The sequence below is a fragment of the Aphelocoma coerulescens genome, chromosome 10 (assembly GCF_041296385.1).
Source record: "Aphelocoma coerulescens isolate FSJ_1873_10779 chromosome 10, UR_Acoe_1.0, whole genome shotgun sequence".
Taxonomy (NCBI): Eukaryota; Metazoa; Chordata; class Aves; order Passeriformes; family Corvidae; genus Aphelocoma; species Aphelocoma coerulescens.
In genome coordinates, this window is record NC_091024.1 from 16,131,417 (window position 1) to 16,153,780 (window position 22,364).

Here is a 22,364-nt window from a genome sequence, read left to right on the forward strand (position 1 = left end):
TTTAGGATTTCAAATCAGAACTATTTGTAAATTGCAAACACAAGTTGAGCTCGTCAACAGCTTATTACTGCAGATACAACAAGCAGTGGTCAAAACCAGAAAAAAGCGAGTAACTGAATAAATATATCTTAACACTTGGTAAAAACCCACATCAGAAAATGCTTTGTATTTCACAGAGAACAATTTTTAATATACATTCATTATTGAAGCCTGCTTTCAAAAAAATCCATACCTTCAGGATTTTTTAACGGGTATACTCCAGTAAACAATTTTAAGATTTATTTTTACCCTCATGACATTACAACACATCCTATCAAGTCCCAGTGAGAACAAGAATGCTTGATCAGATGTGTGTACTTGGTAACTTCCTTTGTCCAAACAAAAGACTTGAAGAACACCTTTAAGACCTCTACTTTTTTTTGACAGCAGTTTAAACATGCAAAAAAGCAGCTCTTCTGTTATTACTTTACTTGTTTAGCTGTACTTGTAAGTATCCTAATGCAAATCTATGGCCCTTACTATTCAAATAAACACAGCTTTTGTCCTTCATTTGTTACACCATTCTAAAAAGAAAAATATATTTTTGTAAGTAATTTAAAAGCTGGTAGACACCACATGTCAAAAAAAGATAAATAATTAAATCCAAGTTTTTACCCTTATAGACAATGCAGAAAATAAAATGTATATTTAAAATATGTGAGAACAAAAATGTGTAGTGAACCTGAAAAACTGGGAAAACTGGAAAGTTATTTTTCTCGTTACGTGGTATCAGAGGTTGCTGTCAGCCACTTCTTCACTCTTCAAGATGCAGTTTTTCTATAAATATCACCAGACCAACAGAAGATACTCTTTTCCCCATAACCAGCCAAGTGGCTGCAGCCACATCCTTTTTTTGTCTGACTTAATTTGAGATTTTCACTTGAAACATGTACCCTGAGAAACAAAAGGGTTAAAGGTTTAGAGAATGCTTCAGCTATTGGAGCCATTTCCTCTGCCAGCTTGTTCTGGCTCCTCTGAAGCTGCAAGAAACCTCAGATTTTTTGTTTCCTCTTGTTCTTCTCCAGGCTTATTCCTACTTCAGTTGCGTTTTGTTGAATTTAGCTTTCCACTTTTTCTTCACTTTTCTTTGCTTGCAGAAATTCTTCCTCAGCTTCTTTGGAGCCACACCTTCATTTCTAACAGGCTTAGCTGGCTTGCATTTTGTTTCCATAGTTACTGGCTTTCCCTCATGGGGTGTGTCCGATTGTCCTTTCACCCCAGCCATCTACACACATATGGTGAAAGAATTAAAAAAAAACCAAAAAAAACAACCAGTCAGAAAATCGAACTAGAATTACCAGAATTAATAATCTTCGATCTGCATTGAGCACAAACATATACAACTACACTCAGACAAATGCCTTCTAATTCACATCATTTCAAACAGACCCACGGGCCACATCTGGACTGGCACAGCTGGTCTTCCAGTCACCAGTGAGAAGTGACCAATCCTGCTTCTTTCCTGTCTACGTGCCTGCACTTCCTTCTGGCAGCAACCAAACTGCACAAGGTAATTAGGAACAGATGCACAACAATTTTGCCCTCATATGAAGTCAGGCTGTGGCTAAAACATACAACTCAACCTAAAAACTATCTCACAGTGCTGGGTTTTCACACAAATGAGTAAGTCTCTGCTAAAGAAAAATAATGCTTGAAAATTTTCTTACTTCTAAAGGGCCATACTACCTCAAAAATAACAGACTTGAGAGCAGGATCTTTGGGAAATTTCCCAAGCATGATAGGCATCACTTACTCACCAACATAAATTACAAAGCAGGATGGATTCCCCAAAAAATTCTGACCCCCAAAGATGACAGATAAACTACACAGCTATACCCCAAGGGACTGAAATAGGTTACTCCTAAACTGCTAGTCTGCTTTTCCATCAAGTGAGATACTGACCTTCTCTTTCCACCCTTCCTGGGGTGCAGGTGGAAAGGTGCATGGAACTCTTCCATGGCTTATGTGGTAGGGCAAAGGGAGGCTGGGATCTAGGGGCACCCATGGGACTGAGAGAGTGGCAGGCACAGCAGGCAGATCACAGTGAGCTTTGTGCAAGTTATAGGATGATCTTGTGGTCTTGTCAAGAGAACTCTTGTAAATTGCAACTGATGAATCTCCTCCAGCATGAGTCAATAAATAAGAGCCCTCCTCCAAACTAAAATGAGAAAAGTTCAAAACAAAAAATATTATTTTCATGTTTTTTGGTTTTTTTTAAATTTGATCAGAATAGTCAATATGTTCTTAATGCAAAAGCAGAATATCTTTAGATGTTTAGTCCCTGTTTCATAAAAAGACTGTGCACAAAAAAGCGTTAAACTGTATTGAGAAATACACACTCATTAATGTGTTTATAATGTACTAATTTATCAACAATGTACACACTGTCATTATATTCAACTAAACATGTAAGTATACACTGAAAATCATCCATGTTGGGCAAACTGTATTTCCTTAACCAGCATCTTACAAACAACAATGCCCATGTGGACACAGACACAAAGAACAGACGAGCTTTCAACACACACAGGATTAAACAGGTTTTCAGGAAGATAAGGTCAACCAACTGCCCAGATCAAAAATTTTAGTCACAAATCATGAAGCTACAGAAATTATGAAGAGCAGGAAACTCCTCTGTAATTTGAATGAAGAGGCTTCCCACTCAGTGCAAGAAACCCACTTCACAAAAAAATTAAGACACTTGCAGTCTGAAAGCCTTGAAGTAGCTACATAAAGAAGCCGAAGAAAGGCTGCAATGCTGTACAAAGACAGGCTGCTATAAGTCAAGGCGAGTAGAAGTGAACACAAACAGGGTTATTTCTACAAATTAAGCAAAAAAGACTAACAAAACCCAAATGCCCAAACTCTACATGTCAGCCTATACACATAACATTACACCTCACTCCTGTGAACTGTTTACCCAGCTCGTAAGAGTCCAGTTTCCTTTCTTGAAGAACCGGTTCAAAAACCCCAAGTTCTTATTCTTTTGTATCATTTATGCAAGCCTTGCAATGCCAAGCACATTTTACACAGTACTGTATTATACTATGATAGACCTAAGAGAACCTGTAAAGTATTCCATGTATATGACGAAATAAAAATCAGAGTAGACAAGCATTCTACAGAAGAAACAGGATGAACTGGGCAATGTGGCAAACAAATACAACGAACAAGAACTGAGCACTTACTCAGACACCTTCTTCAAAATATGATGAAGTATATTCAATGAATTTGCAGGCCTGTGAAAGAAAAAAATAGCAGAAGTAGTAACTTGCAATGCTTTTTAGGGTTTGAAATTCATTGCTGAAAAAACTTACTAAAAATACTCACTTAATCAATCCAAGCTTTTCTCTTAAAGTTTCTGGAGAAATCTTTTCTAGCATAATAAGCTTTGATGTAAAAGCATCAATATGTCCTGAGAAAAGAAATACAATTAATACACTAAAAATAAAAACAAACAAATGCAAGACCTTAATTTGCAGATCTAATGCCTTTTTAAAAGGATACAAAACTTTGCTCTTTAGGCATAGAACAGTGAAAAGTATTTATCAATGATGCACCATAACACAGAGTAAAATGTGCAGCTGCTTTAAGTACAGACATCTGTACCTGGACTGTCTTTCTAAACCAGGAGATGCCTGACCCCAGCAAACCTTACATCTTGGGTGATGTGTGGGATACAGAACCTTATTTTGCCATGGCCTTAATCTCATTAGTTAGTTTGTATCTTCACAAGTTCATTCGACCCTTATCACTTTGCTTCCTTACTGGACAGATCCTGAAAGCTGATCTTTTACAACAAATCTACTTTTGAGTTTAATATACTTGCTTTTCTATTCTGACGTATTGCATGACTTTCTGGGGATTCTGACCTTTGTCTCTTGATTTTTTCCACCCTTCCTCACCTGAGAAACTACAATTTACAGCTCAGGCCTCGATCATGGCAAGGTGTTAAAGACTATTTGTCTTGGACTCGGTCAGAAGCAACAATTCAAAGCTCTCCTCATCACATTTTTAAAATAAAGGCTGCCAAGGATAGTTTAGCCCACATTTCACTTGATGAGCAGTACAGATCACCAGCACAGCTTGGACATGGATTTGACGACTGTACCTTGCCTTCTGGCTCTTTCTCATGCTGATGTTTTCCCCAAAATCTATTCTATTTCAGCTCCCACAAGCAGGATGAGGAAAAGGCAGCATAATAAAACACAGCCTACTCAGCGGAACTCACTGTCTTACTACATATCTGCTCTCTTAAGAAGCGTAAATGCTTCAATTGCACAGTTAAAACTGTTAAACCAGAGCATTTCACATTCCAAGCTATCCATTACCAACAGTTTACGTGTTGTGTAAGAAGACTAAGTAATAACTCTCACTTTAACAAATTAAAGAAGATGCAGCAGGACAACTTCTTTTAAACACTGTACATTTGTCACTTTTCTTGCTATCAGTACTTTGTGCAAGACTAAGCAGCTAAATTTCATATCCTGCATTGCTGACTACAAAAAGAGGCTTGAAGTCATTATTAAAAATATAATTTAAATAAAATCTGTTTGAGTTCTGTATTCCTCATCAGCCCCTCCTCAAATCAGAGACTTCTCTACTTTTAAACTCACTGACAACATAACTGGGAAGAAAAATAATCACAAAATATCTATGACTACTTCCACCTAATTTATATAACTATATCTTAGAGTTGAGAGGTGACTGATTGAAAATACTTGACATGTAGTAAGTTACCCATACATTAAGTACTTTTTTCCAACCCATTTTTCAAATAATCTTAATTTAAAGGCCAATATTATTCCATTCATATGAAGGTAAGATATTCTTGCAGAAAGTTTCGCTTAGGCACTTAATGCAAATAAGTGAATAATGGTCAGGGCAAAATGCTCCCATTAATCAGCAAAGCTTATCACTACTTTATTTACAGCTTATATCAAGTACAAGTGCCTTATTTGGGAAGCTTGTCACAGAAATTACTGCCTTTGCAGATGCAGGATTTCCTATCTGAGTAGCAAGGTGACTTAAATCAACAACCAGGCCAGGTGCTTTGCTAGCAAGAGGAAGATGTTTGTTTGATGATAGTGTCTCTGCTTTTGTGCAAATCATCAGTACCTACTTTGAGAACATCCTAAATAAAAAATTCAGCTTCATCTCCCCCCTGCAGTTGCTGCAGGAGGCCATGGTTACACATCTGTTTTCTGTCTCAACCCCTGAGCTGGCAGTGCTGCTGAGTCACGGCTGAGCTGAGATCCTCCCTCTGTCACACACACCACCACCAGACAATTACAGGGGAAAGATCAAGGTCCAAAGAACTTCTAATCCATACTCATTTGGCAATATGAAGATGGTTGAGACAGTGAATGAAGCTTTTTCAATAGCCAAAAACACCTATGCAATTTAACACTGAAGTCTGCTACATGCTCAAAACTTTAAAATTAGAGGCTTAACTGAGCAAGAATGCAAGTTGTAGTACTGTGCTAGTAAGATCATAGTTTTCAAATCATGTTGTTCCATACTTCCACACTCATACTGTGGGGTAAATTTATAAAGAGCAGTAAGTCTACGGCTTCACAAAGTGTTTGATTTAAAAAATTATTTTATTATAGAGCACAGCATTTCACTTAAAATAATTCAAATTACAGCATGATCTCAGAAGCTCTCTGCCTGTCTCCTTACACTGAACACATCATTGCAATAGTCTCACTATCAGGTATCAGATTAGTGACAGGGAATGAGAGATTCACCCCATTTTAAGTTGCTTGTAACACAAGGATATCATCACCCTCAGAGAACTGTCCCTGGAGTTTCAGGACAAAGCTCTCTACTGCAGAGCCCTCTGAGTAAATCTGGACATGCAATATTGCATTTTTCACAGCTCCCTTTGAAATACAAACTGAAAGGCAGAATTTCACAGCTACCTTGCAATATATCAAGAGCAGAAAGCCTCCCCAAGTAGAATATGGTAACAGTTTCCTATTAAAGGCTATGGTAGATGCTCTTTCTTAGAGTGGGTATTTACTTCCACGTATTTTTTTTACCTACCTCTCTAAGAAACTGCACAGCAGTATCAACAATCTGCCCCACAGGCTAGGAGTACCCATTTACTGTGCAGGACAGTGACAGCCCACAGAAACCTGTGCCTCCTCAGAGCCCACAAAAGAACTCCTGTGCACCCCAGGGCTTGCTTCTGGAAAGAGTGTATCCAGGAGCTGACAAACAAACATGACTGGAATAACCAGTGTTTCCCAATCCCAAGGACACTTTCTCCCAAGCACAGGAACAGAGATGTGCTGGAGGCCAGGTCAGTGCAGCCTGCCAGCCCAGGGCACTGCCCGTTCCACAGCCAGCAGGTTAGCTACAGGGGACACACTGAGGAAAGCTGTGCTGGAAGGGGAGAGCTCTCTGGCTCTTTTATTGGAACAATACCTGCACACCCAGCCTGCTTTCTCCTACATTCCCAAGAGCCTCCATAAAAAGGGGTGTTGGCTGGATGAGCTGTCTGCGAACTCCTGTGTAAGCCATACCTTCAGTATATCCTGTAACTGATGTGAGATTAGATAGATACTCACTTCTTCACTTTGTGCACCCAGCAAACATCAGCCCTCTCTCCACAGTTCACTACTTCCTCCCTCTGCTAGCCACTCTGGAAGCGTTAATAAAAACTTTGCTAACATTGCCTACAGGAAGCTTAACTGCAGTACAATTCAGTATGCTGGATATATCCTCATTATAAATACTCAGAATACACTCAATAGAGTGGTCTGCTTGCTAAAAATAAAAAGAAGAAATGCTTCTGTACTGCACATTAAGATACAGTTACATGTAGAGAACTCTGTACATAATATGCTCTTCCCTGAGGATTTTTTTTATGGAATGGAAAAACCACATCAAATATTGCTTTTCAAGTTTAAAATTAGAAATATAATTTCCACTGAATAATGGGAGCAGACTATGATGCAATTGGCAAATACATTAGATTTCACATAATCCTTGTAATTCTATGGTAGCTTGCATAGTTTGTATGTAAAAATTCAAAAACCGAGAAGTTAGCATTTCTAAAATAGCATTCTGATGTGAGCCAACAACAGCAAATGTGTAATTCAGTGCACAAGTGGAAAGGTTAGGCAACCACAGGCCACAACTGCTGCCATAACAACCCTAACACCCAGATTTGTTTCTACATGAAAGTGAGGCAGTCCCCACTGCAGAATACTCACTCACTGTACAAACAGCATTACCCTCACTCAGCAGCATGCGCCAAGCATATTCTAAATATCAACTAACCACTTTGTTGCAAATTTTCCCTTTTAAAATGTTATTAATTACAAGATAATTGGTATCAGCAAGCTCTCCATATATTAAAATGGTTGTTAAAATAATCTGGTGACATTCTTTATATGCATAATTTCAATTTCTCTACACAACATATAATCCAATAGACATAAAAACTTTCCTGACTTTCAAAATGTCATTGTACAAACATGAATACAGCATTTTCTAAAGGACATGGATACTACTTATCTAAAACCAAAGTTGGAACATCCTCATTCACCACCCAACAGAAATTTTAGACAAAGAACTTATGAAAGATGGAAGTGAAAAACAAAAACAGAAAGATAAATAAGAAAGGACATATGGAATATACCTTTAACAAATATGTATCTCTTCTGCTATTCTACAAATACTCACACATACATGTGTCTTAAGCAAAAACTCAACACATGAACTTACCAATATAAAATAAGCATTCAGAATGCAGCATACTCTGTGTCCACAGCTGGCACACCTCACTTTCTGTAAGAACTTCAACACCGTAGTAGGCTTGGTATTCAAGTTTTGGCAACAGGAATATGGGAGTCAGCTGAAAAAGAGAAGATAAAAGAAAAAATTAGCACTCACTGTCCAAAGCCATCCACAATTTAACTATATTTTGTAGTTTATAATAACCACAGTCCTCTACCATAGCTGAAGCAACAACGATATTTCTGAGATTTTGTTTGAAGGTTCCCATTCTGTGAAATCCACAGTACAAACTTTGGAGTACAGAGACTCTATATAGAGAAAGGTGAAATGGACAGGGCAAAGAAAAAAGAACAACAGGCCTGGGCAAGCTTTTACAAATAATAAAATTCTGCTACTTAGTAATTTTTCCATGTGACTAAATTAATTTGAAGTTTACACTTCTGTGCTCTACTGCCCTCTGCAGCAACTTAAGAAAAAACACACGACATTTCTAATTTGCTTATTGTTAGCAGAATTCTGCCATTCATCACTCCTGTCAGAATCTCACTTGAAACTAGAACATGCTTGGACTCTCACTTGAAATCAGAGGCTACCCTAACTAGAGAGGTAACCCTAACAAGCACTGTCAGTTCTCACTGACAACCCACAGTTTAAATTTCAGCAGAAATTAAGAAAAAAGAATAAACAAGTGCTTGGTTCCTAAATAATGAAGCAGTTATCCCCAGGCATTTATGAGCAGAGGATCAATAACAAAGAGATTGGGATCTCTTCAAAATAAGATTGCAAGCACAGACTCTTGGTAAGTAATCAGAGTTACAATGATTATTTCCATTTCAACAAAGCATAAACACCCACCTGATGTAATTCTGGGACTCTCAGAAGGGACATACCACAACAAATTTGCTGAATGATTCAGAGGGCTCTTTTAAAAAAATTACATATTACTGAGAATTACAGAATAAAATTTCCTTCTCCTGATGCTGCAAGGAGTATTTCGATTACAGTTGCATTCAAACCACTTAATTCCATGAGATAAACCATTTGCTAAGAAATGCCACAGTATTTTCAAGCAGAACAAATAGAATCTCTTTTTGTGTTCTCTGTTGTTCATTTTATCTCCTACTTCCCTGCTTAACTAGGCATGATAGCAAGGCTGAATCCTGCTTGAAAGTATTTATGATCATGAACATTCTCAAAGCCTTGGGCCAAACCCCTAATTACTCCATTAACTTTTAAGAATAGTTCAAAATTACAATGTTTTTACATGAGTATCATTACCCAGGCATACTACTGTAGTAAAAAAAGGAGAATCACTCTTCCTTATCTCCTAATCAAGCTTTAAAGAAATCACAAGTTATTCTTCCCTGTCTTGGTCTAGCAAATATTTACTTCCAGAAGACACACTGCAGACTCACAATTAAAGGTACCAATTATCTCAGTGAGAGCACAAATGCTATCAAGGACTGGGAATACCAGAAATAACAGCTGAGCACAACTGTTTAAAAAAAAAAAAAAATCAAACCAAAAAAAGTTGAAAACTGAATCTTTACCTTTTGGGCTCTCTTCTTTTTCTGGTATCGTGGCAGTGACCTGACTTTCTGCACACTGCAACGCACGAGTAACAACAGATCATCCAAACTGAAGAGCTTGTACACAACATTGCCTTCCTCAGGTGCTTGATACTCTGAAGGGTCTTCTTCAAGCAGCTGAAGTTCACTTGGCAGCTTTCCTACAGTAAATGAAGAACCCAGAAAATGGCAAGCTTGGACATTCTTTACTATGAAGCTGATTAGCTTTTTTCCCTTGCAGTAGGTTTTTATGTTTGGGTGTTTTGTTTAGGGTTGGTTTTTTTTACTGTAGGATGTCTTTCATTTCCTATGATTCTGGGGTGAAAACTACTTCATTAGGCACAAAGAAGTCACTTACATATTAAAAAAAAAAATTAAAAACAATTACATTTGGAAAACATTCACTCTAGTAAATAATCCCACATCATTAGATTTCTCACACAAATAGAGAGAACTCCAAATGTGAGACTCCATTCTTGTATAAATGTCGTTCAAAAGCTGCTTTTTAAGCTTCAGTCACTCAGCACAAAGTAGAGAAAACTTTTATTTACAATGAATGCAGACATGCAAAGAGGTTTCTCGCTTGCTATAGAACTTTCAAATTGCAGAATTATGCTTTCTATCCTTACGCAGTCACTTTTCAGCACACTGGCAACATTGGTTTCACAACCTCTATTAAAAAAAAGCTATTATAAAACATCTGAATTCTATACTCTTAACAGAGAGAGAAATAAAGTACCATGCCTCTCAGCCTTTCAGACTGAGGGAGGAGACATGGTCTTAGTAATTACCAAAATTCATAAATATTAATAAATTAATTAAATAAATCAAAATGTAGGAAGTGATAACACAATGTCAACTAAAACTGAATTAGTTGTGGTAACCTCCAGATTAAGTAGATGCTACATGATCAAATGCACTCCTACTCAGAAAATACCAAACATGTTTTCCCACCAAAAAGCATGGATTTGTTGGAATTAAATATTTGAGAACAGTATGTGCCCTGACACCACCTGTCTGGTTTCCTGCATATTTACCTAACACAATAAAGTGTTTCTAACTTCAGTTGGACAGAGCTGAGAAGCAACTTGGGCATGTGAGGAAAACCTCCAAGTCCATGGTCCCCAGGATGCTGAAGACTTGCAGTTCTGGGTTAAGGTCCAGGCGTAGCACAGATTTAATACTCAGCTAACTGAAAACTTGGAGAGGTGGCTTGTAGTGAATCCTCATTTGCCTTCAGGGACAGAGTGCTGGGAGTTAAGCAACAGCAACTGAACCAGAGGGCTCAAAACTTAAGACACACAAATTTCAATTTTTTTTCAGTTTTTAATAGCATCATTTGATTAATTTTAATTCTAAAAAAAAGTAAAATAATTATATTTTTGATTGACAAGAAACTACTTTTGCAGAATAGACTACACAAATACTTGAATTTCCATTCAAATAACCCATTCCACTACCGAATGGTTTATTTTCCTTGTTTAAAAACCTCGTGTATAAGAATTTTTTGTTTCTCTATAGTAAAACAGTATTTCACATTCACCTCTGTGGACAAACAGCTCCCAAAATGCTCCCTTCTCTGTGCAAGACAGTAATCCTCACACAGAGGAGGTACTGGTAACCTGAGTCACATCTCTAAATAAATGTAACAGATGCACTACTGCCACATTCTTCAGATAAAGTGTTTTCTGTTAAATTTCCCTCCTTACCCAATGACCACACTTACTCTTTTGCACTCCCTCAAAAAGCCAAGTCCAGGTATTTCTAGAAGAGCTAGCAGGATTGGAGGCTGGGGCTGGCACAGTTTCTGTGCTGGAGGTCACCGATGTTTTTGGAGACTGAGGCACCTGGGCTGGCAGAGCATTGGAATTATCATAGCTTACCACTGGCTCCTGAGCTTTTTGGGAATGGGACTTGAGAAGCTCAGTTTGCATTTTCAAAATTTGCCCAACAGGATCTAATTCTTTGGATAACTTTCTTGGAGGTTTCTTGGAGGCTTTTTTCCCCTGATCCATGGTATCTGAGCAGTCAGTGATGCTTGCTAAAGGACTCTGGGTAGGGCAAGGACATCTGGCAGTCTCTGCTGATGTACAAGAAGCAGTGGTTGGTACAGCTGGTTTGCAACAAGCAGTGGTTCCACATTCTGTATCAATTATCAAACGCTCTTCATCTGTGTCACTACTGCATAAAGAAGTGCAAATCTCTTTCTTCTGTGCAGCATCAGGCTCTTTCTCAGAACTCAGAGCAATAGACAGAGGATTTGATTTTGTTTCATTGTCCAACACTTCCTTGCTGATGACACGTTGTGCTTTGTTCAGTCCTACCTCCACTGACTGAAAGCTTTTACAAGGTGAATTTTCTTGAGGGCTGAAGCATGGAATGCCATCTAATGATGGAAGCTGCACACTGGCACATGCAGAACCTTCTTGCTCAGAAAGGGTGTTTTTCTCTTCTTCATCTCCACTGTTTATGGCGGATGAATCTTTCACCCCCATTTTCAGGCCATGAGATAAAATTTTAGAAGTGTTATTAACTGCAGGAAAAGTACTTTCCATTTTAGAAGTTGTTGAGAGCTTGGTAGCTGCTCCAAAAGTTTCAAGTTCTGTAACATCATCATCGAAGTCCATCCCGGTGTCATCTGGAAGAGGAACTGTCCTGCACTGGTAGGTATCAGAACACACCTTAACACAGGGATGAGAAAGTAATAACATTAAAAAACCCCAAAACAAACCAAGAAAAAAGACACTGTTAAATTAAAAACACAAAAAATGTTCTACCATCGATATCTGACTGTTAAGAAAGAGGAGCAGTAATTGAAAAACAATTTTTCTTGTTTAACTTGGAATATCTTGGGGTCCTATGAGTTGAAAGGCCTTTCCACAGAGAAAAAGTTCACAGAACTTTCTCCACTGAAGCAAACTCATCAAAATACATTTTACTGAAGTAAACATTAAAGCAGAGATGCCCATGTAGAAGCATTTAAAGGATCTAGACAGACATTTTCTAACAGGGTCTGTAACTCAGCAACAGAAAAACCACCAACAGAAAACCTAAATTTTCCTTTATTATCACACAAAAAGCAACTTGGGAATTTTAACACAAGTTTTTGGTTTTGTTTGTTTTTAAGAACAGATGAACCTACATACATCCCACTGAAACAGGTTGTCCTCAGCTGGTTTGTCCATTGATACATCAGAAATTGAAACATAAGATGTTTTAGTTGCTAGGAAATCCATTGGAATTTCATGGAAGATTTGATTCCTCTCTCTTACTGTCATTTCTTTTCTCAGCAGAGGTGAATCAACATAAACCACTTTAGCTGGTTTGCTACCTTTTCAAGAATGAAAAGAGATTGAGTGCACATTAAATGCAAGAAAGAAAGACTATTGTGTAATTTAAATAATAAATCTTTCAACTTCCAATTACAGTCAAATCCATTGCACATTCACACCAGAAGAAATGAAAAATGATCCTCTCATTCATCAGCAACAGAAAATAAAAAGTATGTCCAGATACAGTGTGAATTATTATGATCCTGCAGCAGCAATACACACCACATTAATAGCTGAACATATTTCAAATGCAGTTCTAAGTAGAGAATTTGTAAAATAAGAACTGAGGATTCATCACTTCCTATACAGCATCATATCATCAAATGTATCCTGTTTTCCAAAAAGATCTTTTTTCATCCTTGTTTCAAAGTAAATTCTTTTTTTTTAAGTCTCATTGCCCAAGTGATGGCTGCAGCTTATTTCTCTTCTAATCAATAACTCTGTCTGGGCTCTACTGCCCCACTCTTCCTTTGTTTACCCCTTAACACACTTACATATGAATCACCCAAAAATAAAAGGAATACCATGCCCATCACAATAGAGAAAGCCAAGGCACATGTTTTAGGAAAAAAAGTAAATTAAAGCAAGGGGTTGGTTACAGGGAAAAGTGGAAAAGGAAAGCACAGAGAAACCCTTCAAGAACCACTGTGTATTTCTAACACAACCTGAATGTCCTTTAGGTGCTAATTTTGGAACCAAAAATTAAGTTTAAAATCTGTAATGTCGGTACAAAAGGAATCAGGCATTCTCTTTACTGATAAAGTAATTTAATTTCATGTAGGAAAGTGAAAATTCGTAAATTTTGCAGGTATTTGATAGCTTATTTACTATCTGTAAGTCTGCTACAGAAATCTGTCTGCTACAGAAAGCACTCATGGACATTCCAACACAACAAACATTATAAATACTTGAATAAACTGTACTGTGGTTAAAAAAAAAAAAAAAGGTAAGGGAGGAAATCTATATTCAGATTACTGAAGGAGTGCTTGACAACTAAAGTAAAGCACTCAGATGAATTCTTCAGTTTATTAAAACATTTTCTGTTGCAACTGAAAAAATTATCTTCATGGACATTCATTCCTTATTTACTATTCTATGATGTAAATAGATTTTTTAATTCCAGAAAATGTTTGCTCTTTGCTTTTTCATAAAATTTTAGAACTTCTCTGCTTTTTAGTTTACTGAAATCAGTTCACTTGATAATTTTAACAGCTTCATGCAACCTTTTTCTTTCCAAGGAGCACAACTTTGGAGTTTTGAAAAACAAAACCAGATTTAACTGGTTTTTTGTTTTAGTTTTTTTCCCCAGGTGGAAAACAGCTGAATGTCCAAATTCAGTGTTTATGGTGATAGCTGCAGAGGTTGTTCCTATTCTCAATAACAAGGTAGAAACAGTGACTCTGGATCAGCTTTCCAACTTTTTTGGACAACCCCCCATAGTTTTATAACAAAACCCCACCATACCTGCAACAGTGATCATTTTAACACGAACTGGAATTTCCCACTGTTCCTTGTAGTTTAGTCCATGATTATTCAGTAAAGTAAATAATGATTGATTACTTAAAACAACTTGAGGACAGTATTTCAAAGCAAGTTTTTCTGCATTTGAATCTGAACTAATATCCTAAAGAGAAAAAAAAAAATTGTTTCTTTCAAAGTTCTTTTTTTAAGAAATACACTCAAATTTAAATTTACAAGAAGAACTCCAAACCAAATCAAAAATGGATATATATAACCCTTATTCCCCCAAAAGTCCAAATACTACCACAGTGCCAGGACTCGAAATGAAAAAGCAAAGTCCTCTGAAGGTTTTCAGCTACATCTTATACATTCACATTGCAGCATGAGAAAATATGTCTTTTTAACTTGTATTTTCAGTTAATTTGTATACCTTTGAATTACTAGGTTGAATAGGAATTTAGATAATCATGAAATATGGGAGTGCACTGAAGCAAAGAAAAACCTCCAAACCAGATTAACTCACAATTATATATTACAGACCTTCTTATGAGTTCAGTAACAGCACAAAAGAGACATCTAATATTGAAGTATGGTTAAAATTGCACAGTTGTTTCAATGCCAGTTACATATGAATAACCTTAAAACAAATATAAAACCATCAAGAATACAAATTCAAAATTGAAATGATAGAATTGTTAAATATTACAAGTACACATTTCCATGAAGGAAGGAGGCTGGCAATGCTCATGAGGTTGAAGAATATCATCAGGGACTAAGAAGATAATGGGAGCCCAGCAGCACTGAGGACCATGAGAGAAGTAAGGAAAAAACCAGCAATGTTCTTTCTTCTGTCACCTGAGACACCATCAGAAGTGCTCTGTTTATAGCTCTAACATCTCTTGAGGCTTATAACATTCTCCTGCATCACCTCTGCTCCTTTCTTCAGCAAATGTCTTTGAAATTACAGTGCTTCTGTTGAAAGTTTGGGTTTTGATATGTGAAAAAACTCCTTAAATTAGCTGATAAAAAATTATCTGGAATAAACAGTCAAAAAACTAGTTCTACAGAATGAACACTCCCTGATTTTCACAGTGGAAGAACACAAACAGAAATACCAGCTATTTAATGGTGCAGAGCAATCTAAAAACTGTTCAACGTGTAAAAAGGATCAGATTGCACTCTCTACAAAATATGCCTTCAAGATGACAATAAAAGGTTACTTACATTATGCATAACATGAGCCTTTTTTTCTGGGGTTATAATAGACGTAACAGTGCTATAATCTGTGGGTAGCTGAACAGGCATGGAAGGGAAATCTGTTTTACCATGTCTTGCTGTACCCTTGGAGAAATCAAGCAGTGTCAGAAAACAGTTTTCACAGCACTTCTTACAAGGAAAAATATTAGGAACGTACAAAAGTGCATTATAAAGTTATGTGATATAAGAAAACATATATTAATGTAATCTTTTTATTGGCAAACATCTGGTGAAAAGGGTTAACAGCCTTACTACCAAAATAATTTTATTTACGTTTTAATTAATAATTTAAATTATAACCCCTAACTCAAGAACTGCATACTAGTTGCAAAAATCCTAATCCTTGCATAACACAATCCCAATGTAATTCTACTTATTTAAAAAAAACCACAAACCCATTATGTGTACATAAGGTGTTACCATTGCAAGAAGATTTTTTTCCAGCCTAAAGGTCAGCTGTGTATGAAACTTTCCTCCCATGATACTCATGATCTCCTGGAGGGTGTAAAACTCTGGGTACTTCTGCACATGTCCAATACACGCACGCAGAAATTCCTACCACAAAAAGAAAAATAATTTATGCATTTGTATCTTTCATAAGAATTTAATTTTGAAAAGTTTTTTCTGCAATTGGAAGTTGCATTTAAAAACTTGCAGATACCAGTAGAGATCTTTAATACTCTTACAGTCGCTGGTCTGAGAACTGCAATATATTCCAGATTCTCCTCAGCCCTTCATATCCAAGGCTGACAATGTATGCACCCAGCTCAGGCCAATCACTAAAAACATGCAGTTGAGTACAGCTTGAACTGTGTTAAACCAGGTAATTATTTTCTTTTTAGCTTATTTATTGTGGCTTTTAGAAGAACCAGTATTTTTTTGTGTTACTACCCAGTTTACACTAGGCCTAGGCAGAAGTCACAAAGGTAAAGGCATAGGATGATCCCATTTGCCTTGAAACTCGCTATCATGTCAACTTGACATAATTTTTTTGATACCTGAATTAGGCATTTAGGATATTTAGTTTTTATTTAGTAACTAGAATGAGTTATTTCTGCAAGTATTGGTTAAAAGAAAATATGGGCCTCTATTTCATTTTTTAAGTCAGGGTATTAACAATAAATAGGACTTGACATCTGGAGACACATTTTGTGACCAGACGACAAGATATGAAATTGCAAAGCCAATCTCAATATTTAGGGGGAAAAAACCCAAAAGCTGTTTGTCTTCACATGTGCCCAAACTCTGTGTTAACCCCCTAATGGGAAAGTTCGGAAAAAATTCCAGATTTCAGGTTCATTAAAATGTGCTCTAAACCCAAGAAGGATACACGAAGTTGCATTCATGTTTGATCTCAGAATCATCAAAGTGGATATTTAACACAGCATGAACTTGCAGAGGGTTATGATTAAAGTGTGAGTAATCTCTAATTACAATGACTTTAGAACATGCTACTAAGCCTTCCTGTGGAGGAAAGCTTAACATTCTGTCCAGTACTGTGTATCTAGGAGCAACTTCTTAATGGAAATGCACACTTGAAACGCAGCTTCTCCCTTCCCAAACATAAAGAAATTATTTATTTATTTGATGAATAAATATTTTTGCAGTATTGTAAGCAGTGATTTCCCTTCTATTACATCTTTTTGGCTCCAACGAACCACGGGCCAAGCCACAACACACAGCGTAAGAGAAATGGCCACTTCCCCATCTCATCCCAATATAAAATCAGGAGAAGGTCAGGAAACATCACATCCCATGAACAGTTCTATGTATCTTAATCGTGATTCCAAGTCAGTTTTTTAAGAAAGGCTGGAATTAAGCATGCCATTGATAATTACCTCAGTATAATGTAGTGCATCTTCAGAGATGGCATCATAATCTTGGGCACAGTTTTTTGCAGCATTTTGGGCAAATTTCATAAATTCTGCAATTTCACTGTTTACTACTTCTTTCATTTGCTGGGGGAAGGAAAAATCTATTTTTAAGACAAAACAGAATCCTCTATACTAGGTATCTAACCAGCAAAATTTCCAGAGAGACAGTACAGGTAATGATATGAGGGATGGAGCAGATTCCACTTGCTGCTCAATTTGGCAAATGTTCAGTTTCACTTAGGTAAAAAAAAAATTTGCAAGGCCCATTTCCTTAAAAAAAATCCCAAACCAACAAAACACTATCCCCAGAAAACAGCAAGTTTCTTTTGATGCGGTGATTTATAAATACACAGGTTACAAGACACAGCTGATGAAGTTTACACGGCAAAGTCACAAAGTTATCTAAGTTCAGATTTTGTGAGAAATTATAACCTAAGTAACAACAACATAGTAGTTACTGATGTGCCTGGAAATTATATTTCCATTGTTACAGCATAAAACAAAGAAATTAGCATTAATAAGGAAGCATGGGAAACCAAACAATTTGCTGATTAATTACATTTTACAGGACGCAACTAAAACGATTCTCCCACCTACCATGAAGCTGGCCTATATAAACGCATTGCTGAGACTCACAGCAGGGATGAACTCAGCCTTTCTCCTGTGTGAGCACAGCAGGGCAGCACACAGAGCCCTCCCATGCTGATGAACAAAGCTCCCACAGCTGGCAAAGGTCACATCAAAATGTATCCACGGCCTAACACTACCTAAGACTGCTACATGCCAGTACAAAATGCTAAAATCACAGTAAGGACAACTTTTAACTTCCTCCTCAGAAAAAAAGGGTTTTTTTGGGGGGTAGGGGGCTGTTTAATCAGTTGTCAAAGATCTACACTTACCCTCAGTTGTTTAGATCACTTAAAAAAACCCCAACAAAACAAAAAAGCCACAAAACCCCAATTTCAATGAAATAACCAAATACACCTTTTATTTCTATTAAAAAGTTTAAAATATTATCATCCTGAATACTTCCAACCTTTACTACCTTTCATAATACCATGAATTCTATGACTAATTATGACAAATTGAACTGAAAATGAATTTTCCCCTTTTCCTTTACTCTTTGTAAGAAAAGGTGTGACTCCCTTTGTGATGTTCATATGTACGTATCTTACCATATATGTGAAAAATTCCCTTTGACTTGCTGCATTAACCTGGAAATGGTTTCTTTTTTTTGAGAACTTAGTCATCAGATACAAGTATGTTTTCTGCTCCTTCTCAGACAAACAAGAGGTAAATGGATAGGGGAATCTGGGTTCTGGAAGAGGATGATCATTAGCTGGGCTTTTTTCCACCTCAAATGAATCTGGAGCCTGCATGCTATAAGTCTGTCTGTTTTCTGAAGAGTTTGTCAATGCCTCCACATTTTTCTTTGCCTCTCTGAAAGAAAAGTAACAAATTAACAAATTTGCAGTTTTCACATAAATACTAGTATTAGTCAGAAACAATAAAGGCAGCTGTGTAAGCCTAAACTGCACTGAGAGACACTGCTATTCCAATTCTTATCTGTGCCACTGGACTGTTCTCATTCTGAAACTTCACCTACAAACTAACCCTTAGTGCCACCAGCAGGTCTGCAACTGGTTTAAAAACAAACAAACAAAAAAAGGTAGGGTTTTCTTTTTTTAAAAAAACAAAATGGTGTTAACATGAATATGAAACAGATTCTTTGTTCTGGAAACACACATTCTTAATGAAAAGATAAAGAATCTCCACATTTCATCAGTCACTGATGGCCACTGATCAGAAACTGTTTGCACTCAGAAAGGTCAGACTTGTAAGTCAGTTCTGAGAGTGAAGGAGAAAGACCTAACTAGGAAGAAGGAAATTAAAACTACTTCATTGTAACAATAGAAATTCCAGATTTCAATGAAGAAATTCTTACAGAGTACACAAATCAAGCATTTTATTTTCTACTCTAAACAATGCTGGAAGCAGTCACCACAAATAGAAGTAGGCTAGGGCAAGGGGCATGGCTGTTGTGACAACAAAGAAGGAACATTAAGGCTGGTTCTTAAAACAACTCCAGTATACAAAGGCAAACCAGCTTAGCCTTGGTCTATTTAAAATAATTGTACTTAAGAGAGAAAATATTTAAGGCTAACAAAATGAACATTAACTGCTGATCTTGAAAAAAGCATATTTTTAAGATACTATTTCAGCAGCAGAAAACATCTCAAGTGTCAGTCAAACCCAGCAGTATCACATCCACAGTTCTTAATAACACTTCACAGCTGTCTCTCTAAATATGAGAATGTGTCCATCCTTGTGGCACAAACTGGCAAATTTAATTAAGCTGTAGCAGCAACAAGATGCTGACTCAGATATGCCAATGTAAGAACATCAAGAAATTCTAGCAGCTTAAATTGGCTATATTCAGCACTGAATGAAATGGCAGCACATCAAGATCATTTCAGTATGCAGTGCTGTCACAGTCTTCATCGGGGTGCAAACCAAAATAATCTGACAGAGCCTTTCTCTCCATATTTACAGCATTATACTTTATTTGAGCTGACGGCTTAAATTTTACCCCTTCATTTTATCAGCAACCTGCCTTCACAGCTTCTACACCAAGAGAACATACACTTTAGTAAATATCTGAGAAATCCCCCCAAACTGGCTAATTTCCTCCAGCTTTTACTTTCACACTTGCTCCAACAGGTTTAATTTCTCTTCCTCTTGACTCTGTCCACACAACCCAGTTCCATCAATTTCTGATTTTTTCCCGTTGCAACCTCTCTGGCTTCTTCTGGCTGTAAAACCACTCGAACCACACACAGCTGACCACAATCCCACTCTTTTGAGTGTCCACTCCAGAAACTCTTCTAAGGAAGAATCCTACAGTAGTATCAGGTACACCAGTAACAAGCTCATACCTTGCCAATTCAAGGGAAGTTGCTCCAATAGAGATGAACCAGAACAGCTTTCTCCAGCTAAAGATGTAGGATGAAGTCATGTGATGTAACACCCCTGTGATGTATCCCCCTCAAATGCACATTCTCATTGTCAGTTCATAAAAACACAGTAATTCCCCTTTTGAACAAACTATTTCCCCACGTGCTAAATTCCCCACTTACATGGTTTCCCGTTCACATTCCTTAGAGTGTGAAGGTTCGTGCACTAGGAGTCATGTTCACCTTCCTATCAGCTTAATAACTTCTTAAGCCAGGAGTCTAAATACAGCCCTCCAAATGCTGAAATGCAGCATGAGACACACTTCTCCCTATGTGAAATAAATGTTATTCTACTTCCTCAACTTAAGAAAATATAAAAAGGACATCAAAACTACACAAACAACACAACCTGTACCACCTGTGTTCACAGATTCATTTCCCAGTCTTCAGCTGGCATTCTATACAGTTTCTTCATTACTCAAGGAATTAATTACATTTCCACTGCACTCAAGACACTGGTGTTTATGCAAACAGTGTTGGCTACTTCCAAAAGGTAAAAGTAAAAAGGATTTCAAAGCACAGTACTGTTGCCCTTCTAAAGTGTGAAAAGATCTGGATAAACAGATAGCCATGAATTTCTGAACAAAACAAGGGCTGGTTCATGGGTTACAGGACTCTTAGGCTGACCAGTTAAGAGTGTGGGTCAAACTTCATCCCTCTTTGGGATGTAAGAGAAAGCAAAAAACAAGTACTACTCACAAAAAACCAATAACCCAACCTCTATCCCCAAACACCCTCCCACTCCCATAAGACACAAAATAAGGAAGGACTCAACCTCGACTCCTCCTGCTTTGTGAGGTTTCACAACAGATAAATCACAGGATAACACCTGGCCCAAGGAGTCAGTAACAAATCCTTGTGTGCCAGACACCATGCAGCTTTCCCCAAAACAGTATGGGTATGCATCCACAGGATTATAATAAAGAGCACAAAATGATAACATAACATAATATACCTGTTTGATAAATGCCAGAGTTCAGAGAGGCTCGGAGACAAGGAATATTTTTCATAAAGTTCATGGGAGAAAAATACTTCTTGGCCATTTTTTGGTGTAATATCCCTAATAAAAAAAATTTAAAATAAATATATTGCAAAACAAATAAAAAAATTAAAGGCCACATCTGCCCCTGAGAAAAAAAAACAGAATTCATTTATATTAAAAAAAAAGCCTACCTAAACAGTGGTTCCAGATTTCCTCGTTATGGAAATTACATATGTAATAAATTCTTATGTTTTTCAATAGCAAAATATATATTCTTCACAGTACAAAAGAAGAATTTCATTAATACAAGATATCAATTCTAAGTATGGTGAGAGAAATTCTGATGAGTTTCACATGGTCATGAATCAAAAACAAACTCTGGGTTGAAATCGCTGGAACTTTTGAGAAAAATACAGCGGTTTTAATTTTTCAGAAAAGAATTGTTCTTGTCTTCTACGCTGATCTGACCTTCTACACTGTCTTCTCTTTTTTTTTAATATAGCCCTTCAGTGTACAGGGCTTATAAAATCCCAACCTCCGTAAGCTACTGTGAAAGGTACGAACAAAGGTTTTATTTACGTCTTACCTCACAGACTAATTCTAACCCACCTCGCCTCTCTAGGGTTAAAGAGCCGAATTACGTATTTGCAGGGCTTTTCGTATTAGAAACACGATCAACGCCCCGGCCCTAAGTCCACGCCGGGGATATAGAGGACCTCACAGTCCCTCAGCTGGGAGCACACCCACTCACAGCCCAGCGCTCCCGCAGAGAACGCTCGGGCGCTCCCACGGCGGGAGGGAATAGCGCACGCGCCCTCGGGGCGGGAACCCAGCCCGCCCCCCTCCCCCCGGGCCGCGGCGCGTTTTGCTCCCGGCGGGGCAGCGCGGAGCCATGTCCACCGCCCGCGCCTCAGGCGCGCCCGGTTGAGCCGCTCAGGAGAGGAAAACCCGCTCACCATGTCAGCTGCGGCCCTGCGGCCGCCATCTTAACAGAGCCCTCAGGGCAGCGGCTTCGCGGTTCCCCGTCTCACCGCCGTGCAAGCCCGCCTCAGGGCACTGGCCAATCAGCGCCTGGCGCGTGGATCACG

General features: G+C 37.7%; 1 protein-coding gene across 6 annotated transcripts; it reads right to left on the reverse strand.

The window, feature by feature from the left end:
- ICE2 (interactor of little elongation complex ELL subunit 2) lies at positions 1 to 22,329 on the reverse strand. Of its 6 annotated transcripts, XM_069026273.1 has the most exons (16): positions 22,233 to 22,329; positions 21,250 to 21,354; positions 20,217 to 20,273; positions 18,456 to 18,720; positions 17,245 to 17,364; positions 15,827 to 15,961; positions 15,374 to 15,490; positions 14,153 to 14,312; positions 12,503 to 12,687; positions 11,083 to 12,037; positions 9,339 to 9,517; positions 7,777 to 7,906; positions 3,370 to 3,454; positions 3,228 to 3,278; positions 1,942 to 2,197; positions 1 to 1,264 (listed from the first exon to the last, which is right to left on the reverse strand). In XM_069026273.1, the coding sequence occupies exons 1-16, from the start codon at positions 22,259 to 22,261 to the stop codon at positions 1,073 to 1,075; spliced, it is 3,021 nt and encodes a 1,006-aa protein (XP_068882374.1). In that variant the 5' UTR covers positions 22,262 to 22,329; the 3' UTR covers positions 1 to 1,072. The 6 variants fall into 6 exon arrangements, with proteins under 6 accessions (XP_068882374.1, XP_068882375.1, XP_068882377.1 ...); XM_069026274.1 differs by lacking the exon at positions 20,217 to 20,273; XM_069026276.1 differs by lacking the exons at positions 20,217 to 20,273; positions 22,233 to 22,329 and adding an exon at positions 21,886 to 22,052.
- Positions 22,330 to 22,364: the final 35 nt, after the last annotated feature.

Bases quoted from the DNA above. Each gene is read 5' to 3' on its own strand.
- ICE2 (XM_069026273.1), bottom strand. From the start codon at position 22,261: ATGGCGGCCGCAGGGCCGCAGCTGACATG. The intron at 17,365-18,455 runs GTAAGATACGTA...TCCTTCCCCCAG, and splicing joins GGGAATTTTTCACATATATG to CAAATGAAAGAAGTAGTAAA. The intron at 3,279-3,369 runs GTGAGTATTTTT...TTTCTTTCACAG, and splicing joins GAAAAGCTTGGATTGATTAA to GCCTGCAAATTCATTGAATA.